The following is a 21,837-nucleotide window of genomic DNA, read 5'->3' as shown; positions in this document are numbered from 1 at the left end:
TTTCAAATCTTTATGGTATTATATCAAACCTAACTTCCAAGAGGATAAACCCTCTCCAATAGGGAGGAATGATACAATCATAAACATTCAGAATAATTGGACTATTTTTTTAAATGCTTATTTTTCAACTTCACTGTATTTTTACACAGAAAAAAAATTAATTGGTATAAAAAAAGACAAAACTCTTCCAAAAGTTTTATTAAATATATATATATATATATATCGCTCGTTTGGAAGAAGAGTGCCTAACTTATTAGTTTTAAAGACTAGCTCTGACGAGAAGCAGAAATAAACATTTTTCGGGAGTGATATTGTTAAATTTAGATTAACTGGAACTTCAACTCAAACGCTTCTCCTGTAAAATTTTATTTCTTCATCGTATTATGGCACTCTTCTTCAAAATGAGCGATATATATATTGTGTTTCCCCTATTCCTATTTCTGAAGCTTTATCCTACCTTGCAAACCTATTTTGTTTGCTAGCATGGAAAATTTAGGGAATGGTGTGAGACCATATGTACAACATTTATAATGAATCCATATCTTCCTGGACAAAATTAGAAATATATCTTATTTTAGTATCATTCATTTCACTAATGCTGTCAGGTAATTCATCTGCAAACAAGTTATATTGAATATATTTATTAATTTGTGCGTGGTACAAACATACATGTATAAAATGAAGATGAACTTTCTGCCTTACAATATTAGCCTTTAGAATGGAGTTTTGCTTGATTTTCCTTCAATAACTTAGAAGTCATTAAATACCAGTCTCCAGTTAAATCTTCTTACATCATATAATGTATTATTTGTTATAACAGGAAGCAGATGATAGAACTGCTCTTTGCATGACTCCTAAAATTTAATAAACAAAATTAAATATTTTAAAAAGTTAAAAAGGAATTGTCAATAGAATATCATGAAAGCAAAACACAGAAGTAGCATGAAAATTTTCTCTTAAGGAATAAGTTAACAATTTCAATAAATGGTATGCTTGGTAATTTTCAGTATTAGTCAATTGATTCGCTATCACAGGGGCGAATTTATAGTTTATTCAAGGGAGTGGCGGTTGAAAACCGTGAAAGCCACCCCGAGACCCGCTAGTTGGGGGAGAGTCAATTATTCCCCTCCCCAGTATGCAGTAATATTTGGATTCAAGGGGTCATTTTACATAAGAATCGGCAAGAATTATGCCAAAAGCATTTTGAAGGTTTTTTTTTTTTTTTGTTTTTTTTGCCGTGCAGTGTTATTAAAGTTTAAAAGTGGGGGGGGGGGCAAGCTTGGGTCAAAATTTAAAAATTGGATAACGCCATCCATCCTCATTGACACTACTGTCTAAAATTAAGAGCAAATTTATAGAATTTACTTGATTATAATTGTAGCTATTGCTAGTAATTTCTTCAATTTCATATTGTTTTCAGAAAATGACGGTTACGAAGGGGGGCGGCCGCCCCCTACTGTCCCTCTAGTAAATCCCACACTCCGCTATCAGGGTTTATTCCTGCGGAAGGTGACCTGTAGGCCTAATGTATAACTTTGTAGTGCTAGGGAGTTAGAGTATCTATTTCAGCACTAAAAGATGCCCTGCATGTCTGAGATACTTCATATATTGCTTGAGCCATATTAATACATTAATTCATTACAATTCGGCAAGGGAACCTAACATTTATAAATTTGGGCCTGCCTTTGAGGCTTGGTTATCATAGCTAATGTAGGAAATAGAACTAGTCAAGTGCAATTAGTGATGTAAAATACCCGGGTATTTATTTTTAGAGGTAAATACCCAGGGTATATACCTGGGTAAATACCCAAAACGGGTATTTACCCGGGTATTTATTTTAACAATTTATATTAAACTAAAATACTTTTCTGTATGTATTTCACTGTATATATTTATACAAACCATTAACCATATGCAAAACAAATTTTTACCCAAAAATTGTATTTTGACCGCATATTTAAAGAATTATTGTGTGAAACACAACTTAGCTATCTGTTATGATATTCACATTTAATGTGTTGGATATGCCTAATCAATGTTGATAGCGAAATTTCAGATATAAAAAGCCGTTCTACAAAAAGTAAAAAGTTTAACTGGTTACAAAAAAAAAAAGCAAACATCAATTGAGGCAGTGAGAAGTCAGGGGATGTAAGTGAACATTTTAAAGTTTTGAGTAAAACTCGTTTAAAGACAACATCCTAGGTAGGCTTTCATTGAATTTTTTTTTCTAAATCATTACTTTAATTTAAAAAAATATGATAAATTAAATTTTTATATTTTTAATGTTTCATTTTACGGTTTATGTTTTAAAAAGAAAATCATCACCTTTTTATACCACCTAATTTTTTTTGCAAAATGCGCAATTACAAGGGGATTTACCCTTCCTTCGGATAAATACCCAAAACAATATTTACCTTCCCATCCTACCTCATTAATTTCGTGTATTGAAAATAGTTTGAATAAATTTTCATCATGAAGTACTGGAGAGCAAATACAAATGAGCAAGGGAACAGAAAACAATATTTTGACCTTTTTTTTTTTTTTTGCTTATTAATGTGAAAATTGTTTCTATATTTGCCACGTTATCACTTAAACAGCAATAAAATAAATAACATTGTAGTTTTAATTCCAAGCATCCCTCATGCTTCCTTTTTTTTTTTTTTTTTTTCGTTTTGGATATGACTATCCTAGATTGTGATTTTGAAATCCTGAAGTTCATCATTGAATTGCTTATACTTCTCCAATTATAACATTGAAAAGAAAGATTCTTTGGTTTACGATATGTTTCTTTCATAATTTCATCAAGTCTTTCAATAAAAATACTATAAACTGTGTAATACATATGTATGTATCGGTTTTACCAATTATTTCATGTTTAAATTTTATTTAAAAAATTCCCATTCACTTTTTGCATTTTTTTTTGTAAAATACCCAGTTTTTGGGTATTTACCCAAGCCTTAGGTAAATACCCGGGTAAATACCCAAAAAATATTTACCTACCCGCTGGGTATTTACCCGGTTCACACAGGGTGGCGACAGATCAGGGAAATCAGGGAAAAGTCAGGGAACTTTATTAATCAGGGAAAAATCAGGGAAATATCAGGGAATTTTGAAAAAATAACAAAAAATCAGGGAAAATTGATTTTATGAAGAAACAAATTTTTTTTTTTTTTTTTGCTTTACAAAATTAAGTACTCTAATTCCCTACTCATTTTCTGCCAATTATCTGTTCAAAAAAAAGTAAATTAACGAGGTGCAATTATACACTGCCGCATATTTGTGCATCTTTATTCCTCAATGTCAAAGTATTGAATCTTACTTATTAACCACAGGATGAACTTCCTAAGATTGCTTTTGTGTCTGTTAGGTTGTTTATTTTACCTAGCTTGAAATTTCCTTTTACGCTTTCAATGCTACGTAAAATAAACAACCATACAGGCAAAGAGGGAGCCTTCATAAATGCCTTAGCTCCTTTGCCTTTATTCCATTGTCTCGAAGTAATTAGCGTACTGTAATCACGATTTCAAGAAGAAATCTTTGGTTTTTGAATTAATACCATAAAAGCTTAAAAGTTATTACTTCTTCGCGTTTTTAATTTAATTGCTAAAGTAGAACTTTCAATTAAAAAAAACTTTGTTTTTTGCCGTTATACTATTTGTTGTCACCGCAGATTGTAAAGGTTTTCTTTTCCTCAGACTTAAGTGATTCTTTAATTTTATAACCAAGTTGTATTCTTCTTTTATATATTTTGAAATTAACTAATTGCTTTTTTTTTTTGCTTTTTTTTTTCTTGCATTTCAAAGTTGTTTGTTACAAAAGCAATCTAAGAATTTTTTTCGTTACGTACTGAAATCATTTTGAAATAGAGTTAACTTGTGTACTTAAGTAAATATCTTTATTTTTTTATTGTTAAAATGCTGTATTCATTCATTAAAACCTATGTTCTTGAGTAGAGAAAAGCTCCCTATGAATGGATGTCAAATGGTTTCATCTGTTTTGCATAAATATGTCAATTAGTTATATAAGAATAACTACATTACTTCAACTACATTACTTCTATTCTTTCACTATTGCTTGTTATTCTAGCAACAATTATTATACTATATGAAAAAATATCATATAAGCTTTGTGCTACAATATGATTAAAGTGAAAAACAATGTAAATAAAGCACAAATATTGGAGTATTCTTTAATCAAATTATTATACTGTTTGAAAACTTAGTTCAAAATAATTTTGATTACTTTTTAGTTCTATCATAAATACACATATGTTTTTAAGAGTAATTTTAATAGTTTCTTAAAATTCTTATTCTAAGTGGTTTCTGGAAGTAAAGTTTTTTTTTTTAAATTTCTGTAATCTTTCCATGTATAAAAAATTAATATACTGTTTTGTAGGTCCCCCCCCCCCCCAAAAAAAAAATGTGGTTTTTTTTTAACCATTTTATTAAAAAAGTAGCATCTTTTTAAAATATATCTTTTGTTCAACAACTTTACACAACTTAAAACGTTTAAAATACTGCATTTTATACAAACATACAATGAATTTCAAGTAGAGCAAAGAAAGAAAACCATTATCGTTGGTAATGTAAATCAGGGAAATTTGGTGAACTTAATCAGAGAAATCAGGGAAAAGTCAGGGAACTTTTTTTCACAATTCCTGTCGCCACCCTGCCACATCACTAAGTGCAATGTTTACAGTCTGTTATATTTTATCAAATTTGTGTTTACATACTACAACTTATGTAGAAATTTGTTGACACACTTATGATGCAGTTCAATGCTAAAATTAAGAAAGCTTTTGACATTTTAAAATGGTTAAACAACTATTGCTGGAAATATAAAAAAGGTTAAATTTGTATTTATATAAAATTTTAAATGCTTAAATCAATGGCATATTTTCATTTGAAATTATATTAGATAAAAATAAGGGTAAAAAAATATTCAGAAACAACAGCAATTTGTCCTTATGGAAAAAGTTTGCTACTAAAATGTTGTCTAAATGAAAAGTTAATTCAATGTTTCAATCATTTTATCTAACCGTACCGTACAGACTTGTATTTTCTTTACCTTGAAAAGCAGTCAAAAATAATAAAATAAAATTGCATTAAAGAGTTCATAAAACAGGATTTTTAAAAAAGCAATTCCGGTATGTATATGAACAGCAGGCTTGGAGTAATCGCCGATTACGTAATCGTAATCTGAGTAATCGATTACGTTTTTGTGTAATCATAATCATAATCGTAATCTGTCGATGGGATACTGCCGTAATCGTAATCAAAATCATAATCAGGATTTTTATGCGTAATCGTAACTGTAATCTAAGTAAAATAATCCGTAATTTCGCCTTGTAATCGTGTAATCTTGACTTTCTAAAAGTGAACACACTAAAGCGGCCCTTTTACAAATGTATAGAAAGATAACATAGTTCATAGTAACATAGAAAACGACTTTTTTCTTTAAATCGTTCCCACTCGTCCCTGTTTGCAAACGAGAGTCATAAATCGAGCCCTGCTTTAAGTGTTTAGTACAATTAGTACCCTGTGGGCGTTTCTGCGTTTCAGGGCTTCTTGGGGAACCTCTTCCCAAATCCTTACAATTGGTCATTCATCAGTTTCCCTTTCATCTGTCAATGCTAGGCAATCAAGCGAAGCACACTGCAGCCTCAAAATCGTATTTTAGCAGGAAAAGTACAATGATATCAAACGTACAACTAAGTTTTGCGCAACAAAAAGCTTTTGGTTTTTTTATACTTTCATGAGAAAATAGTGAATGACTGAAAAAAAGATTTGTCAAAAGAAAACCGAATTCGCATTTGTTTCTTAGTGATTCTTTAAACTCTCTTGCCTTTACTTTACAGGTATTGCATTTATTTTTTGCTACATGGCATCTAATCTAAACCCTGGTGAATAAGATTTTTTTTTTGTATATGTTTTCAAAATCATTCCTCACATAGTTTCATCTTAAATGTATGTTTATATGTTTACAACTGATATTATCTCTAATTGATCAGTATGTATGAAAGTAAAAAGTTTGCATCGACAGATTTTATAAAATTTGTTTACGTTTTATTGTATTAAGGAATTAACACAAATTTTGAAATTTAATTACCTTTTAAGCCACATTTTTAGAGTGAAAAAAAATTGAACTTCACTGCTGCATTAAAACTGCGATATATAAATATTATTATAAAATACTCATTTATGCAAAAAAAAAAAGCTGTATGACAAAAAAGTGGAAATCATAGCAAAATGCCCAATTTTTATCATGCCCAATCTTTTTTTTTTTTTTTGAGTGTTAAGTTGAAACTAGTGATGTCGGATCATTAAAAAAGTAGATCCGCGGATACGGATACGGACCTCAAAAAAAAAAAAAAAAAAAAAAAATCCCCCAAATCAACTACTCAAGTGTAAAACCGACGAAATAACAGAGCCGGGAACACCTTTACAATCAGTAAATAAAGAATTTAGTGTCACTTTTTTTGAAGGATGCCGAGAAAAACCAAAATGAAAAATAACACAAACCCCAAATACATAACAAAAACCAATATTAAATTTAAAAAAAAAAAAACATGTCCCCGAGGGCCGACCTCATATGAAGATGAATTTCGCGGGTCAGAACACACAGTGTTAACAAATATGAACTGACAGCAGATAAAAATTTTAAGTCATTGAGCTTTTTAGTCTTGTTTTCCGACTATGAAATCGCTACCAATCATGCGTATAAAGGTTTAGAATTGCATTTAGAACTTATTTAACAAGATTATAGCTCCTACTGTATATATAACTTGAAAGTTCCAAATAAATATAAAACGCAGAAAACTTCGTTCTTTCAATTAGCTCCCAATATTTTTAACGTACGGGTAAGTTTTTACTACCATAATTGTGAAAAACGTTAAGTCGGCTTTTAATTAATATCTCCGGCACTCCGGTAGTTAAAGTTCTACAAAAACTAATCTAATCACACTTTCTTTCAAGTCAGCTTTTGAATGAAAAAAATAACTATCAAAATCGGTTTATCTGTTTAGAAGCTATGATGCCACAAATAGACGCCCATATACACATTTTTAAAACTTATTATACCTTCCTTTTTGCGACGAGGGGGGGGGGTACAAATTGGCCTTGGAAATGACACCTTATAATTTAAATAGGGAATAAAACCTAATTGAAACGGAATTTAATAGTCTTTTGTTCAAATATTTAAGAATTTTTAGAATAGAAAAGATCCCCCCCCCCCCGTTTAAGATCCGTAAAAAAATAACGGATCCGGATCCGGATACAGATCTTTATTTTGCCTCGGATATCCGCGGATACGGATACGGATATCCGGAACATCACTAGTTGAAACCTTTTAGTACTTGTAAAAATGCAATTTCTTTAGTACGTGATTGATTCAAGAATAAAATCAAAGCATATGCAAATAGCTTACCAAATGATCATAAAATTGATCCTGTAAAGAGTTGTAAGGGTCTAACACTCATAAGTATCCTTTTGCTAAAAATAATACTACCCAAGTATTTTTTCACTTCTGCGTCATCTGCTCCAATTCAATGATTGTTTAGCATTGCTGGAAATTTTTTCACTTCTCAAAGAATGAGAAAAAAAAAAAAAAACAGACATCTTTGAAGTATTAATTACACTTAAATGCATTTAATTCCATTTTTTTTTTAAATTTTCAATTGTATAGTTCCGTATCTTTTAGTTATTACACTTTCTGAGTATTGTATAACATTGCAGTTTTTCTGCATTAAGACCCATATAAGTTTTTTTTTTTTTAAATAACTGCGTATTAAATTAACTGATAATATACTAAATAATTGAAAATACAATGCTGAAATATAACCACGCAATTTTCAGAAATTATAAGCTCTAAAGTGTTGAGCAGTTTAGCAGTAAGTCATTGCCCTTAAGCCAGGGCCAAGGCAGAACTACTGCAATGACAAAATAATAATGAACAGCTGAGTCAAAAACAATATGCACTGTGTATCCATTTGAATAAGAGTGTGCCTATACCTGTACAGTCATTGTACCATTGTGTAATGTACACAATTTGAATTTTCTAGATGTTTTTTTATCTTTCATATAAGGCTCTTTTCCTGCAACAGCTCAATAATACAAAATAAATAATCTTTAAGTTAATACTACACGGTAGTTGCAATTATCTCTTTAATATTAAATCAAAAATCATAATTTTCAACTATCACGTTGTTGATGCAAATGAGTGATATATATACATTATAATATTAGTCTGTAATCGTAATCAAAATCGTAATCGGCATATTATAATCGTAATCGATTACATTTTCTACGTAATCGGATAGTTGCTGTAATCGTAATTACGTTTTGCCAGAGGATTATAATCGTAATTGTAATCCCCCTTCTTTTGGGCCCGTAATCATAATCGTAATCGATTACATTCCCTCGTAATTGACTCCAAGCCTGATGAACAGTATATTTGCATGTCACGCAACTACGAATAAATCATGGCAAATTTTTTAATTTAGGCATTTGTTTAAAAAATTTATTTTTTTTCTGAATTTCAATTCTTACCTAACCTTTCTGCAAAATGTTTTATTTGCCTTATAATCATATAGGTACTTGTCACAATTGCAAAGTAATTAAAGGAATAGGAAGCTATTATTTAAAGCAGAGCTACATACTTATAGTTATTTCAGAACAGTAATATAAAAATAAGAAAGCTGCATTTGCCGTCAATTTTACAAGTTACATCAATTTTTCATATGCGTGATTTCTGTCTTTATAGACCAAAAAGTAAGACAATGAAATGAATGAAAGATTTCCTTAAAAAAATATTTCTTGCTTTTAAAAACTTACAAAATGCAAAATTGTTGGTCTTGTTTATGAAACTTTCATTTCAACATGTAAGTCAACAAGCAGGTGCACATCCAGAGGAAGGGATTTGAGGATATGTCCTTCCTCTCCTCCAAAACTCTATTTTCTTTTTTTAACCATAGAAAACATAGGCAGCTGATGGACCAAAAAAGTGGGGGTCAAACAAAATGTAGAGGTTAGGAGGCGTGACCTCAGAAGCAGACTTTTTTTTTTAATTAGGCTTTATTACTGGCATTTAATATTGCTGATTTAATGACTTCTAAAAATGTGGAATATAGCCTCAAAAATTGAGAAGGATGGCCACCGTACTTCCCCTTACCATTTTAAAATTCCATTCTTATGAAATAAGATGAGAAAAGTTCAATTATTAATTTTTAGTTCTTACTTTCGTAAAGTAAATCAATCCACCTTTTAAAAAATCATTTTTCAATCAATTGTTAATTTAATTTAATTCTGGAAAGTGACGCGGCGAATCATTCTTCATCATGATAATGCAAGCTCACATTTATCGGCTCAAACAAAAGTTTTTGACTGGCGGAAGCATCGAATTGATAGTTTAGAGGCCATACAGCCCTGATATAGCACTTAATGATTTTTTCAATTCCCAAACATCAAAAATTAATTCAGAGGTCAACGATCCTTGATACCACAAGAAGCAGCATGGTTTCAATCTGAAAACTTTGGAGCTACCTCAGTTGGAATGGAAAAAAATACTTGGTTCATACTTATGCAAAAGTGAGATCTATATTGAGAATATTTTGTAAAACAATAAAACCCCAATTTTAAGAACATCTATTTGTTTTTTCATTGTTAGCCCAGAAATATAAATAACAACCCTTGTATTGCCTAACATCTTATAGATGATAAGTCTGCCTTAAAATTTTACCTTAGCATTGAATATGATTATTGCAGCAATTACATTGAACACATTTTCTTACTTATTGACCGAATATATTTGTTAATTACATTAAATTTACCTGTGATTCAAATAACTGAGAAATATTTGGATTTCGTCTTGTTTTAATGTACAAATGATGGAAAAGTTTTCCATCAAAGAAATTCCAAGGCATAGTATTGTACACTTCAAATGGATAACCACATGTTCCTAAGACCATCATGGCAGTTGTAACTCCTCTCATAAACAATGATGCCAGGTGTACTGCAGTGGCATCTATTTCAGGTGCCTACAGATTAAAAATAATACTAAATAATTATTTTATTCTTACATACTTAAGATTTCATACTGTATGACTCAGCATCAGACAGCATACCAGAAATGTTAGGTTAACTAGCATGCCGGTACAAAGCCAAACAGTGACAAACCTCAGTACACCATGCGCACATAGCCTCAAAACTACAGTAAAACCTGTAAAGTTGACCACCCTTGTAAGTTGACCAACTGTCTAAATTGACCGCCTTTTTCAGGCAAGGAATTAGCCTTCATCGTATAAATCAACCTCTGTAAGTTGACCATCTGTTTAAGTTGACCAATAAAGTAGTGCACCGCAAGTGGTCAACTTGCAGTGGGTTGGTAAAATGTTTAGTAAGAAAATGCCTTTTGCTTTCAATCATGCATTCGTGAAAGCAATGATGAACATTTTTCATGAATTTAGCTTCAAATTTTGAAGATAATCAGTGTTTAATATGGATATTATTAACAGTTTTCAGTCAATACGCATATGTACAGCAAATGTATCTGCACAGCATCAAGTGCACACATGCGTCTGTATTTTCTAGCTATGCTGTACACTTTAGTAAAACGTTTTTTTAAGCTAAATTAAATAGGATTGGATGTCACATCAATCATTCGGGTCTTCATTTCATTGAGTTGCAAAATCCAGGAAATAAATTCACAAATGCAAAATTAACTCATTAGAGATTTATATTTAATAACAATATATGCTATAAAAATGCATATTTTACACTCAATGCTAAATATCAAGTAAGAATTATTAAATTATTTCTTTTTTTATAAATTACTAGAGAACTGTCATTCACCAACAGCAAGCAGCTCCATTTGGATTGCTTCTCGATTTGAAATTGTCATTCAACGCATTAATTAATTTTATGTGAGAAATGATCAAATAAGCTTTATGCTAAACTATAATTGGAGTGAAAAACAGACGTAAATAAAGCACAAATTATCCAAAAGGAGCGGCTTATAGCTATTTCAAAGCTACAATGGAGCATCTTCATTGGTGCAAAAATTCTCAATACAACAAACAGGTCGGAGAGAACACAACCACAGCCATATATACCAATGTCCGTGAGGCTGTATTCTCTCCAGCTTTCTTACAGTGTGTTAAGCATTTTTGGGCTGATAAAGATGCTCCATTGTAGCCTTGAAATAGTTGTATACTGCAGAGGTGGCAATTGAGACTAAAAAGTGGGGGGGGGCAAAAAAAAAAGCCATTTGACTTTTAACGGCACCAAAAAAATGGGAAAAACAGAGAGAGCGAGAAGTAAAAAATTTTGCTAGCGCTGGTTTTGAGAGCAGATGAGTGGTGATTGATGTAAATCTAGCAATTTATAACTCACGTTTTTATTAAGATTTTGATGAATTTTTTACACAATAAATTTCTCCAAAGAAACACTTAAACATGAATTAGATTCACATTATTCACCCCAAAGTTTTGAGATGTCACACACACACTTGGAATATATGTCCTAAAACTTTTTGAATTTCTGATTTTTTTATAATTTTTAGTTTTTATTCCTAAATTAGAGAATAAAATTAATACTCCATAAAAAGTGGAGTGGGCGGTTGCAACCCCCCCCCCCCCCCCCCCCCCCCCAGGGCAATCAAAGCCACTAGTATGCTGTATTTTCTTGATAATTTGCTGCATTTATGTTGGATTTTCTCTTCAATTCATACATCATTGTAGTCCAGCAGGTTTGATAGTTCAATAATAGGCTCATAATAACAAAACAGTGGACTCTCTATTCTGAACATTCATGGGACTGAACAAAATTGTTTGGATTATGGGGGGTATTCATTTTCGAGGGAAACTGGATAATGCATATAGTATATGTATTCTACTGTGTTAATGGACTATGTTCAGTATTTTGCCTAATGACCTGTTACTGAGATAGAGGTGCTGAATTTCCAATTGGTAGCTAGTGCAATGTCTAATTCAACTGTGTAGGACCTAAACTCTTGCATTTATTTATTTGTTTAAAAAGTTTTGCCAAAATCCATTTGCTATACTTTCATACATAAAATAAAAATAAATAAATAAGAAAACAAAATAACACTAAACTTGAGCTTATCACAACAATTAGAAAGTTCTTGGGATAAACTACTTGTGATTTTGCCGAAGAAAATCAGGTCAAGATGGTAGAGCTGTAGAAGTCTTTTTCATCAATCATGTGACTGTACATATTTTATGCTGTAATAAACCAATTATGTGATTGTACTCACAATTGTGTGACTATTCACAATTGAACTCAATTATGTGACTGTACATATTTTATGCTTTAAGAAAACAAAATAACACTAAACTTGAGCTTATCACGACAATTAGAAAGTTCTTGGGATAAACTACTTGTGATTTTAACGAAGAAAATCAGGTCAAGATGGTAGAACTGTAGAAGTCTTTTTCATCAATCAATTATGTGACTGTACATATTTTATGCTGTAATAAGTCCCCTTGTAAAATTTTATAATTTTCTTGAGAAAATTTTCAATTGATTTATCAACTGTTCTAGTTATTTCAAAATTAACTTACCTTTAAATGACTTAAATGTTCTGCATTCTTATTTAGTAGTGCTTGTCCAATAAATACTGCAACTTCCCATGCTTGTAGCTCTGAACTTTCTTCAGATGTTCCAATCAGATAATTCAGAATGCACGTTGGAACTACTAGGTGTTTTGGAAGACTTAATAGCAATTCAAATTGCAGGGGTGCTTGAAATACTGACCAAAATATCCATAGTTTTTCTTTTTCTGTACAGCTGAACCAAAGTTGGTCAATGCTTGGAACTCTGTCTAGAATTTAAAAAAAAAAAGGTGAGATGATTGAAATAATTAAGCTTATGAATATTGAAAATTTTCTCAGTTGACAACACAACATTATTTTAAAAAATAGCACATTATTACTACTTATTATTTACAAAAAATGTGTGACTTTTTGGCTAGATCTGCTGCTGCGGAGGGTGTGAGCCCTTGTAGGGATCTTACTTTCAGTGAGATCTCCACAATTTCAAAAATGGAGCTCAATCGCCAATTTAAAACACCTCCCAGACACGCCTGGTATTTTGCAAAATGTCCTGGTGAGTCCTTTAGACTCAAGGGTAGACTCCTCCAGACAACATATTCGAGATTCCTGAGTGGCCACACAAAAGCTCTTAGATTCTCTGGGAATATCAAGACTTTTCCGGAGTGTCACTGGTGCTCTGCTGGAGAGGTTTCACCTGAGCACATTCTATCTTGTTTGGGTTTTACGAAGGACGAGGTCCTTAGTGACCCATTGCTGTTCTTGGATTTTTTGCAGATATTTGGATTCATGGGGGTTGTTTAGCATTGCTAAACATGCCCGAGATAAGTCAAAAAAAAAAAAAAAATGTGTGGGTAATTTTCGGAATAAACTCACATTTACAGCCATGAAATTTTTCATATGACAGTACTTAAGGTGCTTTTTCATTTTTTACATGTTTTTCTGCAGTATATTTTTTGATAACTGTGAGAAAAAATTATGGTAGTTTTTTTTCTTCTTCGTTCTGCTTTTTTGAATTCCAAACAATATGGTGCAATTATGATAATTATTTTGGAAATTTTTTTTTGAGAGGGGGGAGGGGAGTGGGCTAACAATTTATAAACATTGTATTTTCAGTTCCTATTCTTACTTTTTTTAACCTCTTAAAATTTTAATTTTAAAACAGGTTTTGCTTTATCCATTTTTGATGTTGCAACTATAAATTGCATTCTATCTGTATTTCTTCATGTTACAAGTAGATACCCTGCAGCAAAATGAATTTAACCCCATGCAGTATCATCCACTGAGTCATAAAACACAAAACAAACAAGCCAAAATTTATCTGTGTGTGGGTGGGTACATAAAGGTAGGGCTTGCCAGACGTCCCGGTTTAACCGGGACAGTCGGGACAGTCCTGGTTTTCAGACAAAATCCTGGTGTTCCGACCAGTTTACTTCACGTCCCAGAAAAAGATAAAATTGATTAAAATCACTAAAAAGAGTCTAAAAATAATTAACTGTGACAGATTATTTTGGATGATTAATTTATAATTTACAACATTAACTTGCTAAATTAATACCGGATTAGGTTGTGAGTATTTTTACAAGATTAAAACCAAAAGACTTGTCTAAAAAAGTCCTATAAAATTAAAAGTATATGTAAATAGTGTTCAATTTTTGCATTCCTCATTCAAAGTGTTTTTTCTCGCTAAAATAAATAGCAAATAATTTACATCTAAGAAGTTAAATATTCAAATTTTATCTGCTTTTGTCATTTTTTACTACCCCTGTTTTAGGTTCATAGTTTCATAATTAGTAACCATTTATTCATAGCATCAAGAATAAATTAACCTATAAAACACTCCGAAAATCAGCCACAGGTGTGAAACCTCTTGAATACTAGCGACGCTGGGGGTGAGGTTGGGGGGAGGGGGGAGAGGCATTTGGATGTCCCTCCTGGTTGAACATTTCAGAAATCTGGCAAGCCTATATAAAGGTTAGAGAAAAATGATTAGTTTTACTAGGAAGAAGGATACTAATAGCTTTGAATGCAGTGATTTATGTAGGGCAGAATCTCATTGTTACTAATATTTTCAATTCAGAGGCAGCGATTGGGACTGAAAAGAGGGGGGAGGGGGGGGGGGGCAAAAAAAAACAACAACTTAAAGCCATAGGGCTTTTAGTGGCAGCAAAAGGAACAAAAATAGACAGAAAAGTGCAAAATTTTGCTTGGGCTGGTTTTGAGAGCAGATGTGTGGTTATTGATGTAAATCAAGCAACTATGTGACGTTTTCATTAAGATTTCGATAAATTTTGTACATAATTACTTTCTCTAAAGGAACATTTAGACATGAATTAGATTTACATTATTTACCCCAAAGTATTTTGAGGTGTCACAAACACTTGGTAATAATTTCATTGAACAAGTATGGCTTGTTTAAGTAAAACAATTCATTTACTAATATCTAAACAATGAATACATAAACTGAAAGTTACTGCTTGTGCTAAAAAATGTTTCACAAAGAGATATACAAAGTAAAACAAATGATTATGTTCTGAAAATTTTGCTTTTTTTATAATTTCTAATTTTGGTTTCTAAATTGGGAAAAAAAATCAGTGAACTATAAAAAGTGGAAGGGGCATTTGGGGCTTTTATAGGATGTATTTTGAAGCTTTACGAGCAGAGTTGAAACAGAGAAAACATTAAGCTCCCAGGGATGCCCACTTGGGGGGGGGGGGGGGGGGAATCATGGTGCAGACTGTACAATTGAGATTATAAGGGGGGTGTTTTGAGGGGTATTTTTCTCATTTGGGGGGTCTCCACGAAATTGAGGGAGGTGCACACCTTAGCTCCTTAGACTAGAGTACACGATCTAAAAGTAGAAGTTTGAAAGCAAGGTATTGCCTGTCGAAATCTTATCAGATTGTGTTTGAAAGTGATGAGGTCTTTGATGAACTTAAAAATTAATTTCCTAGAAAATTTAAATTGTTAAATTCAAAGAAAGTTGTTGGAAAGTATTTCAGAGTACAAATTTGGGGTGAATGGGGTTTTATTTTACCATACGCCTTAAGCCTTATTTGCCAATAATTTAAAACAATGTTAATTAAATCTAATTAATAGCACTAATTAATTTATTTATTTATTAAATGTTTAATCACATCATTAAGTGATTGAATTTTTATACATCACATTAAATATTAATTACATGTTTTTAAACTATTTCGGTTAAGGCATTGCTCAGGTTATGACGATACTCTAAAAGACGGTCCCGAGGTTAACGTGATAATAAGGTTAAGAAAAATTAAGTACCATCAACAATATGCTTACTAATATTTTGTAAAGGTAATGGCTCAATAGATTCTGGTCTTTCCATAAAATTTCCTTCATAGGCACACCACTCGTTGATTAAAACATCTCTCGGGTGACTTAAAAAGCTGTTGTGATTATCGGATGATACGAAACAATTGAAAAGCAACCCATAACATCTTTGACGAATGCTTCTATACTTCAGTGCAGTAGGAAGCCATGACGAATCTTCAAGAACCTAAGAGAAATAAAAGTTGTTAAATGTGCACAATGCTTTCAGTTTAAAAGTTTTATGTTCTAATGCAAATCATCTTCTTTATGACTTTTAAATTGCAAATAGAATTTTACCTAATTAGACTATAGGAAATTTTTAATTTGAGAAGAGTATTTTTAAAATTAAAATAAGTTATTTTCTAAGAAAAATATTATTCTTTTAATATTTATGGTTAGATTTATTTTGTAACGTGATATTGTTTTTTGATGCATTGTAGTCAAGAAAACAGCAATAATTAGTTATTTATCAATAATCAATTATTTATCTATCTTCACTGTCACTCTTAAAATGGGGGTCTAACACAGAATTTTAAAAAATATATTGGCTGGAATATTACCCAAGCAGCAGGGAATGGCAAGAGTGCACCCCCTTAATATCGCAAAGATCTGCCCTTCCCCAAAAAAAAGGCAAGAGCCTCTCCGAAAAATAAAAACTATCCCTTAAAACAGCCCCCACAAAAATTTCAATGGCGCAGCCTGTGCCATTGCCCCCCCCCCCCCTAGGTGGGCACCCAGGGTTCGTATGGGTCATGGAAATCCTGGAAAGTCATGGGGGGAAAATAAGCAAATTTTAGACCTGGAAAAGTCATGGAAAATTGAAATTTTCATTCAAAGTCATGGAATTTTAATTTGAAGTCATGGAAAAAGAGCATTATATATTTTAAGTGATTTTCCAGTATGGGGTGGGTGAGGGGGGAGCATAAAAGCTATTAAAACTGGAAAATTGAATGATCTCAAAAACCAATCTGAATTTTGAAATATTATTGCATCCACTTCTGTAGCAGCCGCCCGTCTTTTTGTGCAATGTGATTTTACTGCTTGAACATCACTCATTTTGAATTTACCATTTGCGACACTTGTATTTTATATTCTGTAGCAGTGAACTTGTATGTTCTTCCTTTTACCACGCCTACTCAAAAAACGTAATTTAATTGCATCCGAGGTTGTTTCCATCAGTCTTAAAAACCTTATTATTAAATTTATCAGAGTTTATCTTAATTTGTTGAAGGTTTTAGAAAACAAAGATCTTTAAACAGGTGATAGAATAGAGAAATAGGGGAATTATATACTCTAAAACAGTAGTACCCATCATTCTGCTTGTTTATAGAAAATTTATTAGACATTTAAACATCATTATATTCCATTCACTGTAATTTCACTTAAACTTAAATTTATATGATGAAGACAAAGAAGAAAGTTTATTTTCTTAGGTGTACACTGTTTTTTTTTTTTTTTTTTTTTTTTTTTTTTTTTTTTTTTTTTTTTTTTTTTTCAATCACAAGTAACTACTTCAATGAGGTAGTGGCATTCATGTAGAAGTTTTGCTACCGCTCATTTCTAAAAATTGACAGCTTGATATGAAATAGTACTGTTCTCTTCATGTAACAAGATCATGAAAAATGTTATGAAGTCATGAAAAAGTCTTGGAATTTTTTATCCAAATAGAGTATGAACCCTGGGCACCCTGCAATCAAGATGAATTGGAGGTGTTAGTTCTTGAATAAGGCTATGCTTTGAGCCTCGTGGTTGAGGTGTTATTTTTTACTTGATTTTTTTATTTATTTCTTTTTACATAATACTTTTTTTCCCTTTTTTTCTGTAATTACATTTACTTCATGCTTAAATTGCAGTTCTTTAACTTGAATATGCTACCTTGCGGTGATTTAAAAAATTATCTAAAGAGGTAAAACATTCCATTGGATATTAGGGGTAAAAGGTGGATATTATACAGTTTGTAATGTTAAAGTTATTTCAAAATTGTACAAAACCTCATTAACAGGAACAAAAATTATTGTTGCTCACTAATATAAAAATAGGTTATAAGTTACTGGGTTTGTTTGTTTTACCTCTTTCAGCAGCCATTAGTCAGAGAATGCAGGCACTTATTTAAATTTATTTTTTATTTTTTTGTTAATCAAAAATGCAGGTTGTATGTTATTTTTGAGAGAAACTGAACTTGTATCAATTAACTTGACAAAAAAGTTATATTTTGCACTGGTTCTCATCAGGCCTGGATCTAAATTTTGGGGCCCCCACCACTGCAAAAAATCAGCAGGGCCCCTAATCGCCCGCTAGGTTGTTCTACTCCCCCCCCCCCCTCCAAGGAAAAAGTTTCTTTTTCTAACAAATGATTGTTGTACGTTTTAACTGTTTCAATATTTCTACCTCAATTTTGAATTCTTTTCTTTAAGTATTTTATTTATTTATTATTATTATTGTTTTACGGTTTTTAACTTACTTGTTTAAACGCTTCTGGGTACAAGTGCGGGGTTTTTCTTTTCTTTTTTTTTTTTTTTTTTGTTATTTTGAACCTATCCTGCTCATAAGAAAAATTCTGTAAATGAGTTTGAAAAAGAGTATGAGAAAAAAAAAAGTTTTTTTTTTTTTTTAAATTAATCTTATTTTCTAGTTGTTAGCAGCCTAGTTTACCTGAGCTTTTCCTTACTTGTATATTAACTACTGTGTGTTATACTGTGTGAATAAGCATGTGTATAAAAATATAAATCTATGGGTCCTGTTTTAGGAAACCAGAAGGTGAAGATGAATTTCTAAGACCAATGTGTTTCTTTTTTTATTATTATTGGACTTGCTAGTTGCTATGCTTTTTGTTTTTTGAAAATTAACTCAAAGAAATTAAAATTCAAAGACTGCTGCTAACTAGAAAATAAGATTATTTAAAAAAAAAACTTTTTTTTTTCTCATACTCTTTCAAACTCATTTACAGAATTTTTCTTATGAGCAGGATAGATTCAAAATAACAAAAAAAAAAGAAGAAAAAACTTTCATGTGGTAGGTTCTTCTATTCATTAAAATATATATATGTATATATATATATCACATAATAAATAATTTAATTAATATACAACACCACTCTGGAATTGATTGCATCAGAGGTCATCATGTCCCCCAAAATGTTAAGAAAAAGGAAAGTCCCATTTTCTTTAATTTGCAAAGTCACTAGCGCAGCCAAAATTACCTTCGGGAGGGAGTGTTTTCATTACAGAAATCCTTACTTGTGTATTAACTACTGTCAGCAATAATGTTAAAATCAAATTCTCTGGGGGGTTGGGTTACCCCAAAAACCCCTTTTCGCTAAGCCACTGTGAAGTATCTGTAATGTTGAGTGTCCAACTTTTCTAACTTCTATTCCAAGCTCTTTCTGAGAAAATATTGTAGCTTACATTCTCCAATGTGATTTTGACTGGATTCTTGGTTCAAGAGCTATTAGTAATATATTATATCTGGTAAAATTCAGGTTTCAGTATAATATAAGAACAAAAAATGTCCCCCAATCCCTGAAGTATAGTAGCATTTTCCTATATATTTTAATTTTTCCATAGCCTTTCATATTTTTTGCCAGGAAACATAATGTTACATTTCAAGAGCAGTTTAATGCCCTGATGGCAATGATAATCCAACATATGAAGTGCAGAAAACCCTTGAGAATTGTAAAACAAAAATTATGCACCTCACTTGATTTATATTCTCTATTGCACAGCAAGTTGAATATGAAAGGCTTGTTAATACAATTTATATGCTTCCGATAAGGTGCAGATACAAAGAGGGAGGGGGGTCATGATCTAACCTAAATCAACTAAATATTGCCTGAAACTATTTTGGGATGCCTATATTCAACTTAAAAAAAATTGCTCCAGAGCGTGTTTGAACACAAAATTGCATTTTGACCTTTCTCTTTCCAATAATGACCACCCCCCCCCCCCCCCCTACCAAAACCAGAAGCTGGATCCACCCCTGCTTCGGATACGTACCTCACTTGATTCATATTCTCTATTGCACAGCAAGTTAAATATGAAAGGCCCGTTGATGCAATTCATATGCTTCTGATACACAGCACTTTCAAATTCAGGATGCATATTCATAGAAAGCTTTGGAGAAGAGCTAAGTTGTCCTATTGCATATGACTTCAAACCATTATGAATAAGCCATGACCATTGAGAATCTCCGAACACCCTCCAAGATATGTTATCCAATTCGGCCTTGTTTCCGTAATCTCCGCTCCATCTTTCCCTTTGAATCAATGATACAAGAGGGTTGGAAACATCTCTGATTGTAGTCCTGATCCCTTGCCTACGAGATAACTTTTGATGAAAATGGTACAACCGCTCTGCTGGAACAATATCATTCCCAATCAAGCATGCAAATAAGGGCAGTTGATAAACATTTATTTTGAGATAGTGGAAAGCTAAATGGTTTCTATCATATAACACAGTTTCTAATGTGTCAATATTTAAATGAGTAACTGATAAATAAGGTTTAGTATTAAAAATTATAAAATCCGAGTCTTGACTTAAAATGCCAAAAACATTCCTGTTGGAAGCAGCATAGTTTGCAATTACTTCATCAGCTTCCCTGTCCGTTTGATATACTTCTGCACCCATTTCTTTTAACGCAAAACGTGTTATAGTACCCATAGATGTAGGCAACTGAAATTGTTTTTTGTCTGGTACAAAATTATGCCTTTTAATAGCATTGAATATGGATGAAATTTGTCTGTATTTACTGATACGTCTTTTGACCCACTCTTTTCGTTTTGTTCCGCAGACAGTGCCATCAAAAAAGAAAACGATTTTAACGCCAATCGCCCTGAAACGTTCAATAAAGCATTTAAGTTTATGCACAAATTGAGTCCACTGACCACCATAAATCCATTCTAAAGTAGTAGAGTAGAGTGGATAAATTAAAGCACTACCGTCAATAACAAGTACGGGATCACAGTTATTTTCTCTTCGATGTATGTGTGCAAGTTCCTCAATGTTTACTTTCTTGCAAGCATCGGGACACTCATGTTCAATAAAATATTGCAATCCTTTTACTCCCATAACAATTTTTGGCAAGAACTATTTTGATTACTTATTGTAGCCGCTCCATGTTCATGATTTGAAATATAAAAATAAATTAAAGACTTTCTCTTCACATTTTCTGTCTAAAATATGATCATCGTCCGTTTGTTGACATCGGAGTGTACAGTGAATTACAGTTGAAGTTATTAATATGCAGCTCGAGATTCAGCTATGGATGAAATAAAACATGGGTGCATTCGGAAACGCGGATCGGTCGCCTCGGTGCAAGCGTTCGGAAACGCTTGCGGTGGAACCGCTGACGTCACTTAACCGCGTTCGGAAACACTGCGGTTGTTTTCTGGCGGTCGACTTGGTAGCAACCTGTGGCACCGCTGTCTGGAAGCGGTTAGCGAGATCACAAACGTCACAAAGTCTGTGTTGGCCAATCCGGTCGTGTTTCATGTTTTGATCGTAACACACGTGACTTGCCGCTCTATTATGAAAGTTACGCGTTGATTGGAGTGTCGTTTACTGCTGAACTAGAACTACCGCGGTTTAACCACGAGCGTTCGGAAACACAGCTGTTCTACCGGAATTCCTAGAGAAATTCAAAATACGTCATAACCACACCGGACTAACCACGCGGGGGTAACCGGTGGATCGTTTCCGAACGCAGCCCAAATGTATTATTCTCGTCATAATGAAAGTTATTTTTCATTATTTTTACTGGAAGAGTCAGGGTAATTTGACACATTCAAGTTATGGAATAAAAACGTATTTACTACGGCCTGTGTCAAAAACGAAATGTGAAGATAGGCCGATGTTGGTTGAAGTTGAATGGGCAACGCAAAAGGCAAAGGTGTTTGCAATATTGGCACGTACTGGTAACCAAATTGGCTGACAATATCGGCT

General features: G+C 32.3%; 1 protein-coding gene across 1 annotated transcript; it reads right to left on the bottom strand.

Moving 5' to 3' along the window:
• Window positions 1-658: 658 nt before the first annotated feature.
• Window positions 659-21,090, bottom strand: LOC129224479 (constitutive coactivator of peroxisome proliferator-activated receptor gamma-like). The gene is made up of 5 exons (XM_054858930.1): window positions 19,894-21,090; window positions 15,872-16,088; window positions 12,578-12,837; window positions 9,827-10,033; window positions 659-854 (listed from the first exon to the last, which is right to left on the bottom strand). The coding sequence occupies exons 1-5, from the start codon at window positions 20,962-20,964 to the stop codon at window positions 750-752; spliced, it is 1,860 nt and encodes a 619-aa protein (XP_054714905.1). The 5' UTR covers window positions 20,965-21,090; the 3' UTR covers window positions 659-749.
• Between the last annotated feature and the right edge of the window lie 747 nt (window positions 21,091-21,837).

This window comes from Uloborus diversus, chromosome 6 (genome assembly GCF_026930045.1).
Source record: "Uloborus diversus isolate 005 chromosome 6, Udiv.v.3.1, whole genome shotgun sequence".
NCBI classification, from domain to species: Eukaryota; Metazoa; Arthropoda; class Arachnida; order Araneae; family Uloboridae; genus Uloborus; species Uloborus diversus.
The sequence above is the reverse complement of the archived record's forward strand: the minus strand, read 5'-3'. Positions and strand labels throughout refer to the sequence as shown.